Source organism: Lepisosteus oculatus, chromosome 6 (genome assembly GCF_040954835.1).
Source record: "Lepisosteus oculatus isolate fLepOcu1 chromosome 6, fLepOcu1.hap2, whole genome shotgun sequence".
In the NCBI taxonomy this organism is placed as follows: domain Eukaryota; kingdom Metazoa; phylum Chordata; class Actinopteri; order Semionotiformes; family Lepisosteidae; genus Lepisosteus; species Lepisosteus oculatus.
Window position 1 is genome coordinate 23,111,720 of NC_090701.1, and position 14,293 is coordinate 23,126,012.

At 39.3% G+C, this 14,293-nt stretch overlaps 1 protein-coding gene across 2 annotated transcripts in view; it reads left to right on the top strand.

The window, feature by feature from the left end:
* Positions 1–14,293, top strand: part of LOC102698698 (zinc transporter ZIP12) — a 31,872-nt gene that overhangs the window by 7,182 nt on the left and 10,397 nt on the right. For both annotated transcript variants that reach the window (XM_015354498.2, XM_015354497.2), the window contains exons 5-8: positions 1,492–1,667; positions 3,003–3,174; positions 6,916–7,088; positions 13,578–13,724. In XM_015354498.2, coding sequence (XP_015209984.2) covers positions 1,492–1,667; positions 3,003–3,174; positions 6,916–7,088; positions 13,578–13,724 — 668 coding nt within the window. The remainder of the gene's footprint in view (positions 1–1,491; positions 1,668–3,002; positions 3,175–6,915; positions 7,089–13,577; positions 13,725–14,293) is intronic.

Here is a 14,293-nt window from a genome sequence, read left to right on the forward strand (position 1 = left end):
TAAACAATGGAGCTCCGTTGATGGATGAATGCAGGCCTCATATTTTCTGAAACATGACGTTGGTAGTCTTGGTAGCATTTTGTTTGTGGTGTCTCACTCGTTTTTTACCCTCACAAGCTAGAGACTTGGGCAGAGTCAGAAGTTAAAGACCACAAACTGGTACTTTTAATGTAATTATTAACAGTTTATCTGATTTACTACAAGTAAAACAAACTAACAAACAAAGAGAAGAATCTCACAGGTTTGCTCAACAAGTGCTCCGGACTGCCCATTCAGAACATTGCAGAGGCTTCTACTATACTATACAAAAAAACCTAAACCTTCTCGTTATTTTATCTCCAACTAAACTAAAGTCTGTTTTTATCATGCTTCTCAGTCAAAACTTTTCTTTCACAGCAAAAGTGTGGCTATTTTATAGGTCTGGCACACATGTAGTTCATTACTATAATCTTATCAACTCCATGTGTTTTAGATTGTGGCACTGTTAACAGGTTCCCCCATTCCTCTCTCCTGCTGTGTGGTCTGCCACCTGCCACAATTGTCCTCATTTAAAGAAAAACCCATTAGTGAAGGACAGCCCTCTCAATGGGAGATGGACTTATGTCAGTCAAAACATTTCTATAACAAGCAGAAAAGAAGTGATATTTTCCAGCTAATGTCAAACAGACGGCATGTGATCATATGGAAAAAGGAAAAATATGTTCAATTACACCACAATAATAAAACAGTAAGCTCCCAAATTCTTAAACACTATGTAAAATGCAATCTAAGACACGTGAACAAACACAGAATTGAACTGAGTAGTTAAGAGAAACAACAGCCAAGGTCACTGCTGCAGCCCTCATTGTCAGTACAAAACAAAAAAAAACTCCTAAATATTAGAACTATTTCACTAAATGAGGACTGTCATGTCTCACTTTTGAAATCATTCTTAAAATGAAATAAGAGAGAAAAAATGTCTTTATTCTCTAAATAATTGCTTCTGAATTGTTAGTTACATCCATCAATTTCTAATTCACTTATGCTGTATAGCATTGCGGGACAGCCACAGCCTCCCAGGATGCACCCTGGATGGGACAGTAGCCCATCACATCACAGGGCACACACAAACAAACATACAGTACACCCACAGCCAATGTAACAGAAAAACCAATTAACCTACCAGCATGTCTTTGGACTGCAGGAGGAAACCGGAGCATCCAGAGAAAACCCACTTGAACCCAGGGAGTACATGCAAACTCCACGCAGATAGCACCCCAGGAACTGAATTGCTAAATTAACAGTGTTAGTTTTATTTTGCTATGTGATGTGAGTTTGTTGTCATATGGTATGCTGTGGTTTTGTCAGTTTAAAGACTGATTTGTGATGGGGAACTCTAGAACCTTTGGTTTTGTTTAAGAATTTATTACTGTATATACATGTATAACAGCCACTCACCTACAGTATGTGAGATGCATAGCCTGTCAGTACTTTTTTTGATCACCACTCTAGATCTGGAAGTTCTGTTGCATGAGTTGGGTGTTGGAGGAATCCATAACCCTGGTGAAATGAGCAGAAGAGCTGCTGCTTCCAGGCTTCCCAGGAGCTTTGAAAATATGCATGTTGAAACACACCAACAAGCAAGTTGTCCTGAAGATATTCAAGAGCAAAATAAGGACTGGGCACAGGTGATGAAAACATAAAAAGCTTTCTGTAGGCTGATGCTGTTGTATTGTTTTCTTTAAATGTGGTTTGCTGTTTGATACAGTACATACCACGCCCCAACTAGCTCTGTTGGTAGAGCATGAGTCTCATAATCTCAGGGTAGTGGGTTGATGTCCCATATCGGGCACAGGGTTCTCTAATAACCCATACTGGGCAGCAGCACTATGGGGCGGTGTTGGTGAGGGAGGATCATGTTTCTGTGACAACGGCAACACTAGCACTATCTGTGTGGAAGAAAGGCCTACTTCCGTATCTTGTGAAAAAAACTCTATTGATATTGATGGTGGAACTGGCCATGAGTCGACACTGACTCGACGGCACTCAACCCATCCCATGGTATATACCACCAAAAGAGCTAGAAGGGAAGAATGGACTCCTTTCTAATGTTCTGATCTGAATGAAATCCTGATTTGTTAAAGCACAGAACTGTATTTCTAACAGCAAAATCCTAATGTCAGCAAGCACGTGTCACATACAGTAAGCATCTTACACCTTACAAATAAACTGAAAGTAAGATTTATAAAATGTATGAGCATGATTAATTAAGAGAATATTAATTCATAAATCAATCATTTATATAATCATATTATTTATTAATTGTATTAAAATACAGTACTTATATTATTTAATATATACATAACATGTTAATGGATGTACAGTATAACAATAATGCTTTGGCTTTGTACTGCAAAACGGCAGCAGTGAAATCAGATTCACTTCATTTCCTATCTTCTTATCTTAGACTTTAATTAAAAAGGCGCATGTCTACCAGAATACAGTATACAGTAAACATGGATTAAATAATCAAAATGATATCTTTGCATATACACATCTTTCTAAAATTGTCTGGAGAGGATTTGTTGTTTGTACTGCAGCAAAAGGTTAAAACTGTCATGTATGTTCATGTATGTTTACTCAATGATTTGTGTATTATACACCATCAGTACCCTAGTCAATTAAATAACTATTGAACTACTTCTTTATAAAACTCAAGGCAGAATGTTACCAGACATTTCACAATGTAAAGTAATATGAAGTATATGAAGGATTATTAGACAAGAGAACTGAGGCACATAAAAAACAGTGTAGAGTATTGAAATTCCTATTGAATTTCTCAACAGAAAGAAAAAAATCTCATTGCTCCTGTTCATCTATAGAAAAACATTTCACACATACTCATCTTTGTATATGGTTAAGATTCAAAATAAATAAAATAAAAATGATTTACAAGCAGTACAGGTACAGTATACCGAATTACGTAAAGTTGTGAAATTAATGTAACACTTCTTTTTTAACAGATGTGTTTCTCTGCCACTCAGCTCGTAGAGATTTTCATGCTAGACCACCATTCTCAGATCTCTAAAGAACTCTTCAACAACATCTGTCCAGCAATCATCCAGCAGTTGTTGGGCAATGCTTGTGGTACTAGGGAACTAAACCAAAGAAGCTCTCCTCCAAGTGCCATTGAAAGTAAGTTGCTGTTCTGTAAAGATGGTGTAGGCATCCTCTCACAAGGCACCAGTAAATGTAGGGATTTGTGCATTTACTGGGACAATTATTAATTGTAGCAGTAAGTCACAAAATGATTCTTTTGATGGCTATTAGAATCAACCTTGGGGGATACCTCAAACAATGCACACACACGGGAACTAATACACTAGAATACATTTATTAACACATAAAATGTGCATATGAACATAACAGATCTTATCGTGAGGGTAGCAGAATACAAAAGGTATATATTCAATCACGAAGAGTTACAAATACCAAGAGGGACATATGTTCAGTATATTATTCATATAGACCGTTTCGTAAATTAACTTGGATTACACTTTCTACACTAGATACTCAAAAGCAAGTACATCACTCATAGGAATTAAATTGATATCAACTGGGGTTGAGGTAACAATTGAATTCTCGAGCTGTAATGCAGAAGGTTGAATACTCATCCAATCTCTGTGGATTCAGATCAGCAGGCTTGTTGCTGTGTCCAATCGGCGCTCTCTGGCTCGGTGCGATGCGCTGCTGATGCTCTCTGAAGACCAGCTAGTTAGTTCTGGCGAGTTTGTGCACAGAAGAAAAGTGACTGCGGGTCTCAGCAGGTCACTCTCTTTAGGCACGAAGAAGACCGGTTCGTTCCTAATGAAGCGCTAGTTCTGAATACTTATATTCAGCTGTCCACAGCTCCGACCGTAGTTCACTTGTTGATCAGGTGAGCTTTCGCGATGGTTTCACGAGGCTTGGCTAACCTCGGGTGGATTCTTTGGTTACACGCTGGCAACCTCTGTTCTCGACTCTTAGAGCAAAGTCCTGCACTCGGACACACTGGCCGTTACGTGGTGGTTCCGGCTGAGTCTGAGGATTTCCAGGATGAGCTGAGTGAGAAATTTCCAGGAGGCGCCCTGAGGAGCCCTGCCTGTTTTACCTGGAGGAACTGCGGTCGTCCCGGAGCGGTGGCTCTGTGGCTAAGGATCCGCGCCTGTGACCGGAAGGTTGCCAGTTCAAATCCCGCGGCCGGCAGAGGAATCCTACTCCGTTGGGCCCCTGAGCAAGGCCCTTAACCCCAACTGCTCCAGGGGCGCCGTGCAATGGCAGACCCTGCGCTCTGACCCCAAGCTTCTCTCCCTGTCTCTGTGTCTGTGTCTCCCTGGAGAAAAGCTGGGGTATGCGAAAAGACGCATTCCTAATACAAGAAATTGTATAGGGCTAATAAAGAAACATTATTAACAAACATTACAACAACATTGGTTGAAAGTTTCGTGGGCATCTGAGACCTACGTGGGGTTAACCTGCCCTACCAGTTCCTGATTGGCTTTATGATGAGTAACAATGCACTCTGACCTAAGAGTTGTAAACAACTTTGAATAAGACTCACTTGGAATCTCCCAGACAGTGAGGTGCCAGAGATGACCATTTGTTAGGGTGGTTGATGTGTCTCAGCCTTGGGAGTTGTTCCTTATCAGGACACTCTATCAGCTAGAAAAACACCTTAATTGTGAACCAAATGGAATGGCCTCTCTGTATCAAGCACCACTGAGATGAAGGAGAGAGAGACTAGCAAGGGAGCAGCAAACTTAATTCCTGTACTTTAATTGTCTTGCCACTACAATGGAAAAAGAGTTAGGGCTCAATAAAAACAACTCTCCAATCTGAGATTATTTGGATTTTAGTTAGTGCTATTGGGCAGATTTCTTTGTTCAGGATGATTTTCTCTTCATCCTAGAAACAACACTTGATACGACATTAGAGCTTTCTCAGTATATGCCAAGGATTTGGAACTCCTTGTTTCAGTCTATTAGTAATTCTGAGTCAGTGACTATTTTAAAAATTTAGCTGAAGACATATGTATAGTACATGACTATTGTACTGTGTGTAATTTATTCCTACTAATTGAGATTTTTTTCTTATTATCTGTGACTTCCAATTGACATAATTTTTATGGTTATAACAAGGTACACGATGCAAAATAAACTTTAAAAATTATAATTGTTGTATTAATTGTTCCAGAAATAGTTTTTTAATAAATACATTTAATATATGTCAATGATAAAACAAATAAATGCATAGTAGTTAATAGTTTGATCCAAAGAGGAACTGCATTACTAACTAATTTACAGGCTTGGTTACGTGCCAAAGAAAGAAACAATATTCAACAAAAGTTTTAGATTGCTCCCAGTGTTGTAATTTTATTTTGCAATATAGTACAGTATGTACTGTACATCTAACATTTTATACGAGACTTAAAGATCGGTAGATACATCTGAATACAAGCAAGAGCTAATAGATACTGTTAGCATAATTGTATTTATTAAGGAATACAGATTATATACAGTAATTCTTATCACTAATTATTTGTATTTCTTGTTTTAAAACTATTCAGTTATTTAAAAAAGAGAAGTACACCAAATACTGTACTTTTAGCTGGCTAAAGGAGTAGTTAACCATGGAAAGCCAGAATGAATCATCATTAAGAAAAACAACTGAATTATTATGTAAATAGAAAAACATTTGATAAAACCTGAGATTTTGAATTCAGTTATTATACAGATGTTCACTGCTGGTAGGAAAAACAGGTTAGTAATGTGCATGGGACTACTTGTAAAATAGTGAGGTAATGTTTTATGCTTAATTAAACAGGCCTTTTAAAATAAAGTTAATTACATTGGCAACAGAGAACAAATATGTTGGAATATGCTAGTTGTGTGCTACATTTTGTTCTTTTACAGCTATTACAACATTTTTGTGGTTTGCAAAGAGGATCACCAAAATAGAAATAATTAATACATTGTCTTATACTATATATACATTAGCTCTACTAAATAAGAAAATAGTAAAGTAAATGGATAATTTAATTAGCAAAAAGGAATTCAAGAGACTTATTAAATCTGTTTGTAGCAGGAAGACTATAAACTACAAATGACATGCAGTAGGTACAGTATGATCAGGTTTATCTCCAAAACGGTTGTTCAAATTGGGATGTACTGTAAAAGTCACATGCTTTTAGCATAGTGGCAACCATTGGAAGCAATGCAGGTTAATCTTGAACTCTTTTTCGAAAAAGGTTAAGAAGGTTGGCCTCTTGGGATTCTTCTCCATTCCTATCGTAGAATCTACACAAGCATGTAGTGTACCTGTTCACATGTCTCTGAGCCCATAGATGATGTTTCATCTAATATCATCTCACAATTTAATGAGGCTTAAGTCTGGAAACTAGGACAAATGAACAAAAAGACGGTAAAAAGAAACATCATGAGGACATGTACTGTCCTGCTGAAAAACACAAGAACAAGATTGTAGGAAGGGCACAAAGTGACATTCTAGGAACTGAACAATGTATTGCTATGTATTTCAGACCATCATACTTGGACCTCCTCAACAGCCTTGTCAAGGTGTCATGACATGGTCTTCCACCTTGTGAACTGTCATTGACATATTGTATATGCAATAGTCTTTGCCAAATTAGGAGTACTACTGCTGTATTGTAGTACTGTAGTAGAGTAACTGTTCCTCTCTATTAGAAGGTGATTTAGTGCTCAAGCAACAATGTCACATGAGTAAGTCATACATACAAACATTGAATCAATATCTATTCCATAAACTTTTACTATTCCATAAATCATATACTGTATATATGGAGCGATACATTCTTTTGATTGTATTTAAGTATTGTAAAAGTCATATTATGATGCTGCTGAACTTTTTCCTTTGCAGAATATGGCTACAGCACAGTGGCTATCTTGATCATTACAATTGGTTCAATGCTTGGCATTGCTTTGATCTTTTTCCACTCCTGTCAAGAGACATATACCCTGGTGTTACAACTTTTTGTTGGCCTGGCTGTTGGGACCCTTTCAGGTGATGCACTTCTTCATCTTATACCACAGGTAAGAGATACTCAAATCTGGGATGGTGTCAATGATATTTACTAAGGCACTCTATTTATTATAGATGGAGACATTCAGAAATGCAAAAGGAAATGCAAATCAGAGATGGCTCAGTGGTAGAATTCTAGCCATTTACATGTTAGGGCTTGGGTTTGATTTCATTTGATTTTTCCTCTCCTGCTGTATTCTTCTCGCACTCTTTATTGTTCTTTTCTGTCTGTCTTATAATTCTCACACGACTTTATATCTTCTAGAAATTTCCATCCTGATGAATGGTCTAGCTATCTGATCTATATTCAGATTGGTCTGATATCTAGATAGACTAATGTGCAAACACATGAGTAATCCCTTTCTTCTTCTTCTTCTCTTCTTCTTCTTCTTCTTCTTCTTCTTCTTCTTTTTCACAGCCTTAGTCCCAGACTGTCCTGGGGTCAGCTGCTTTGGTTCCTCTTCTCCACTTGTCTCTGTCGAGCACATCTTCTTCACTCACTTCACATACCTCCATATCTTTTCTCACACAATCTATCCATCTCTTTCTAGGGCTGCCTCTTCCTCTGTTACCTTCCACCTCAAATTCCATTACCCTCTTTGTTACTTCCTCAACGTCCCTCCTATCCCTTTATATAGCTGTTTTAAACATGTTAATGTTGATATCCCTTTTTTAAATAAGAGGCTCTAATCGATATAATAATTTAATTATGCTGGATTAAACTTTAATAAAAAAAATCACTCTAGTACTGTATTTTCCTTTAATAATACTAAGCTAATAGATACTTATAGCTGTTTCTTTTTCATAACATTTAATTTATAATCACTTCATACAGTTCAGGGTCACAGGGGAGCTGGAGCCTATCCCAAGACAGAGTACAATTTAGACAGGACAGGTCAATCACAGGGAACACAAAGGCACAAACACTCACACCTAGGACCAATTTCTCAGGAGCCAATTAACCTACCAGTATTTTTGGTGGATTGGAGGAATCAGAGCACCCAGAGGATACCCACATACTGCGAACACAGGGAGAACATGCACACTCCTAGCAGATAGCACCCGAGGTCCAAAATTGAACCCAGGACCCCAGCTCTGCAAGGCAGCCATGCAAACCACTGTACCACTATGATCCCTAATGTGTCTTTTGTCAGGTTTAATTATACAGTACATACTGTATGCAAAAGCACAATGACCTTAATACACTTCAGTAGGGAGAAATGAGTCACTGCTGGAATTAATATTGCCTAATGAGCCCTTAACATGTTCTATATAACTGTTGGATTCTTCATTAAAGGAGCAGGACACAGTCTTGTGCAGATTCAGTTTTATTGAGCTCAATAACTACAGCAACATGTGTTGGGTTTGCCCCACAGAACAGACACACTGCAAGGGGTTCCCCACCTCTTATATACAGTACACAGGCTCAGAAACAAAAGTTACTACTTCATTCTTTGACAATGTAACAAAAGGTGGTTTGTCATGTACTGTAGCAAAGGTTGATTTGACACTTTAAGTGTTTTGTCTTGTTTATGGTGTGTTATTTCCTCCCCTTTCAACACTTGTAGCAAGGCATGTGTTGTTGCAGCTGTTGGTACTGTAAATGTCACCTTTAATTTGCTCTAACAAATATTTTGAGGCAGCCTAAGCTAGCAGATCTCGGCAATCACTCTAATGACTTCTACAATATGGTTCAGTATTAATGTTGTAGTGCTGGATATGTGCGGGATAGATATATGTCTTACTTCACTGTAAAATGTTATAATTATTAATACAACCCAAATTAATTAATAATACAAATTTTAAATGCTTTTCGAAGGTACAACAATCACTGATTACAAATTGTTATTTTGTTACTTGTATGAAAAACAACAGTCACCTACAGTACATAAGTACATAAGTCCAAAGGTGGCTTTCCTCTCAAATACATAACTTTTCTTATTTAAAATGGTATTAGCCTCTTTGTAAACATGAGTAAAAATTTATTTTAAAAAATGAAATAAATTCATGTTTCATAATGATTTACATAGAATATCAACATTGATATATTAAATGAAAATCAAAGTCCTACTTGACTAAGACATTCACCATTGTTTGATAAGGATATTTGGCAAAAGACAACACTTGTGGCTTTTGCCACGACAATATATGGCCTTCAGGCTGAACTCATTGTAAAAAGCTGAGAAGACATACTGCACGGAAGACATGGTGGAACCACATACAGTATGTGTCATTTAAATCTTTTTGGTGGACATTTTAAATTCCTAACTATTGAACTAAAGAAAATGTACATATACACTTTTTTATTTGGATTTGCTACGTATTTTTATACCAACAATTTGGAAGTGACAATTAAGTCAGTTCAACAAAATCCCTGTAACACCATAGGAATGATGGTCAGAATGTGTATTAGTCTCTGAACATGTGAACTGAGTAGCCATCTAACATTTTTCACACTATGATTCCCCCGAGCATCTACAGAAAAGTTAACTGAACAGAGGACTAATGTCATTAACACTGGAAGCAGTTACTCCATAGCAACCCAGTAGATATTTGGAAAGCTACATGGATCACTGTGGTATCAAAGCCTGAGGATGCTTTGGCTCAAACCCAAGTGCCATTTGATCAATTTTGTACCATGGGTTGTGCCATTCTAGTTGTAGGCAGTTGCCATGGTAGAGACATTTAAGTCTGCACCACAGGGAACAGCTTCACACCAGAAATAGACTTCACTGGATTATTCAGGATCCCTGAGTTTGTTTATTGAAATTTCTTCTTAAATGGAGTTTGTAACAAAAGATTGAGAGGGATAACAACAACCAGGTTCAATCAGTCTCGGCTGTCAGTCATTAGCAATCACTCCTTACTCCTTACTTTTCCTCTCCTAAAATGCTATAAATATCATATGTGATCCCCTTCTCTCCCTTGCATATGTCTTTTTGCATGGACCATACTACAACCTCATCTTGTTGTATTGCTGTCTTGCTGTCTCGACTTTTCAATGAATATTCACATTTGCTTCTCTGAAGCATAGTCTGATCTCAGCCAGGAACTGTGGCTCCCCTCAATCTCCACGTATCTGCAAGCATTTCATCTGCTGCCTTGCTACAGTATCTCATTTACTTGCTTTTCAACCTTAGCCAGCCTGAAGCTCACAAACCATGGCTAACCAACATGCTTGCACATCTGGTAATGCTGTCACTCATCACACAGCAGGACAGAAGACCCTCTGAGCCACTGTAACTGCAAATCACAGGACCATCCGATCTGCATTCTTCCTATGCTTGTTCCTTGTTCGTTGTCCTACCTCAAGCTCAGTCGCATCTCGTCTCCCTGTCTTGTTCGTGTCTCTATCCCCGGCATCCAATTCAGCTCCGGGTTCATTATTCTTGTCCTCTGCTGTTACTGATGCCACCTTCTTGCACCAGAGTCTATCCGGAGTCCTACCTCTGACTCGGTCAGCAGTAGTGCTATGGATAATATCCCTTTATCCATTCGAGATCCATTTCTCTTGTCCTGTGCAGCTATTAACGCCACCTTCTCGGCCCCAGTTATGCTTTCTCTTCACTTAATGTTTCTATAGGTATCTCCAATCAACTGCTGTTTCTGGGTCAGTGCAGCATCTTCTCAGTTACAGCATTACAGCTGGAGTCAGGAACAGGAGCCCACACTCTATAATTCACTGGGCTGGTACCCCCAGAGTTTTTTTTCTAATGGGTGGAGTTTTTGGTTTCCTCTCCATAGTGCCCACATGGACATATTGAGTGGTCAACAATGTGTTTTCAGTTCTATTTCAGAGTCCATAAGAAACATAGCAGTTAGCTCTTTACGCTTAACTCTTTGTATGATACCAAGATTTCACAAGTCAACAGTTTTACGTGCCTCAGCATCTCCTTTGAGCCGGCTACTCCATTACAGCCCTACCATTTGCCTGGGAAGCTATTATCAAAGTCTTTACTTACTGTATAGAAGGCATTGCTGTTCACCTTCATCTCTCCTTCTAATCATTCTTCAACTTCCGAGCAGTTTCTAATTTCCACTGCTGCTTTTTGGGGGCACAATATAAAACAATGTGTCCTTATCCATTCAGATAATGTGGCAAATTATAATCAACAAAGGAAGATCCCCTCAACTTATTACAAAATTTCTCAGCCACCTCAATGGCTTTCTTTTAAGGATCATTCTTATCATTGCAGCTCGCATCCTGGTTCATTTCAGTAATATTGTTGATTTCTGTCTCATTAATTTCTCATTTCCAAAGTTCAAAATTTTAGGCCTGGTTGCTAACAGGATCCTAATCCAGTTCCAGTTCCTTATTCAGTTTCCAACAAAACTAAAGAGAGACAAAAAATCTGTGGTAGCATCTCTGGAATTTACCACACAACAGTTTTGGGACCATTCTGTGTTACTCTACCCTCAGCCAGGGTCCCCTACTTAAATTTTTACACAAAACTCACATGGAGTTTTATGTTCTCCTTATATTTCACTGTGAGTGTCCTCTGGATACTCTGGTTTTCTCCCACAGTCCAAGATTACTGGAAGATTAATCTGCTTCTTGTAAAACTGGCCCTGTTATGTGCATGTATGTGTTTATGTCTGTTTTCCCTGCAATGTACTGGTGTTCTGTCCAGGGTGTATCCCACCTTGTGCCTGTCGCTTGCTGGAATTAGCTTCAGCTCCCCTGTGACCCTGAATTGGAAAAAGAGGTTAGAAAATAGAATCCACTGATTGAGTCTGTCTTTTTAAATTTTATTTACGTTTAATCCATCAGAAATATCTTGCTATCAGCCAACCTCAATATGGTTATTTACAAGAATTGGAAGCTATAGAGCAGCCTCTTGTGACAGGTCAGGTGTAACTGCAGCCCTTTCTTAAACTGTCCTACCACAGAAATGATTTATTTTGAATACAACCTATAATAATACAGTAGACTAATGGTTTAATAGATTTCAATAAATATTCTATAGCCATTAAACAGACATGCAATAGCATAAAATAAAGTATATCATGTAGAAATGTACATCTTTTTAACTGTGCCTGTGACACAGAGATATTAACTGATGTATGATAATATTGTAGCATTTGCAGGTTCTTTTCAGAACTAAAGAACAGTGGAGACGCAATTAAGCAACCAAGCGCTAGCTTTATTTGTTAACAACCACACAAAACCAAACACTGGATATACACACACATGAGGAGACTGACAGAACACGTACACATCTTTAGGGTGGTAATTACCTAACAACACACTATACTTTTACAGGACTACACAGGGCACTAGAACTACCAGGACATTATTTACACAGGTAGGGTCAGCCGCTGGTCATCGTGCTGACCCTCAGACTCTCCCCGGCTACCACTCCCAGCATGCCCAGCGGTACTACGGGCGCCTAGGGGCGCTTCCTCCTGACCACCAGGCGAGGGCGTTACACTGCCCCCACCTGAAGCGTCTGGCGTCTCGCCGACATCGAACACCCCCCTCAGGCTGTACTCGTATTCGGCTAACTGCTGCGGAACCCTGCGTGAGCAGCTGCTGCGGCGCGGTGACGGCTGGCGACCCACGGACGCCCAACTATCGGCCGGCTCCAGCCCCGGCTGCTCCTCTAGAGCCTCCCCACACGGCTCCTCCTCCCAGGCCCGGTAGGGGGCCAGGCGGTCTCGGTGCAGGACCACCACTCTCCACCGTGTTCGCAACCGGACACGGTAGCAGACCTCGCCCACCACCCCGAGTACCTCAGCGGGCCCCTCCCACGACGGCGCCAGCTTAGGGCTGAGGCCTTTGAGGCGGCGCGGGTTGTACACCCAAACCGAGTCCCCGGGCTGGAAGGCAGGCCCCCTGCAGCGCAGGTCGTAGTACCGCTTCTGCCGGACCCCCGCCTGTGTCAGGTGGGTCCGTGCAAAGCTGTGCACCCGCTGCTTCTGCTGCCGGGCTACCATTCCCAGCATGCCCAGCGGTACTACGAGTGCCTAGGGGCGCTTCCGCCTCACCACCAGGCGAGGGCGTTACAATATGCATAGGATAATATTAGTCCAAAAAGAACATTTTCAGAACATATCTTAACTGATGAAGTAAATAAAAAAAGAGCTATGATACCTCCTTGATGACCGTGTTAGGTGACAACAGAAAAGAAAGAAAGGGGGAAATAAAGCCTATTAAAGGATAAGCAATCATCTGTCCATCATCATCAGCCACTTTACTTGAACTATCACCTAACCACTGAGACACTAAGTGCATGGAGAGAATACTCCCTGGACAGGACAGTATATTGTAGGATGTGTGTGTTCTTTTGTTGCATTTTTTTAAAATGGATTTCCTCCTTTAATATTGAAGCTGAATTTGTGTACAGTGGAAGAATTCTGTGTTTTAAGAATCAGAAATGATACAATTTTGGTGTATTTCAATCAAATCGAAATGTCTTCAGTATTAGCATTCAGTGGTCATACCATCGGAATCACAAAGAATGAAAAGCACATGCACTAAAAGCTTCTGTTTCTGTAAGATTCTGGGCCTTCACAGTCACAGTGAAGATCACCATTTAACAGAAGGCAAAGACTATCTCTGGAAGATTCTGGGGATTATTGGAGGGATCTACGGGTTCTTTCTCATTGAGAAGATTTTTTTTCTGGTTATGCCCGGACACACTAAGGTAAGACCTTTCTGAGAACATCTCTAAAAACAGGACAATGGAATGTTTTTATATTCTGTAGTTGTATCACATATTAAGACAATATTTAATTTTTAAAATTAGCTTTTCAATGTGATGTGATCACTTTGTGAACTTCAGGCATTTTTTTAAGAACAGTCCAACAGGCTTGGTGTAATGCTATTAGCTTTACACTTTAAAAGAATATATAGCACATATTTGATGCATTAAATAAATTATGGTTTGATAAAAGTTAGGTTCCCAGTCATCGCATCAGTAAACATCTCCCTACTGGAATACCAGCTTAGTCCTGCAGCCTTTGGGCACATGGAGAGAGTGGGGATTTCTTTATTATGTACAGTGCCTTACAAAGTATTCAGATCCTTGTCCAATGCTCATATTGTGTTGCTTTAAAACTTGCAATCATGACACTTTGACGTAGTAATTAAATTTTGTTATATACACAGTAAAAAGATAACATGAAAGCAAAATGAAAAAATCATGATTGCATAAGTATTCAAACCCTTTGCTGTGAAGGATTGTTTTTATCTTTTATATAGTGTAACACCATG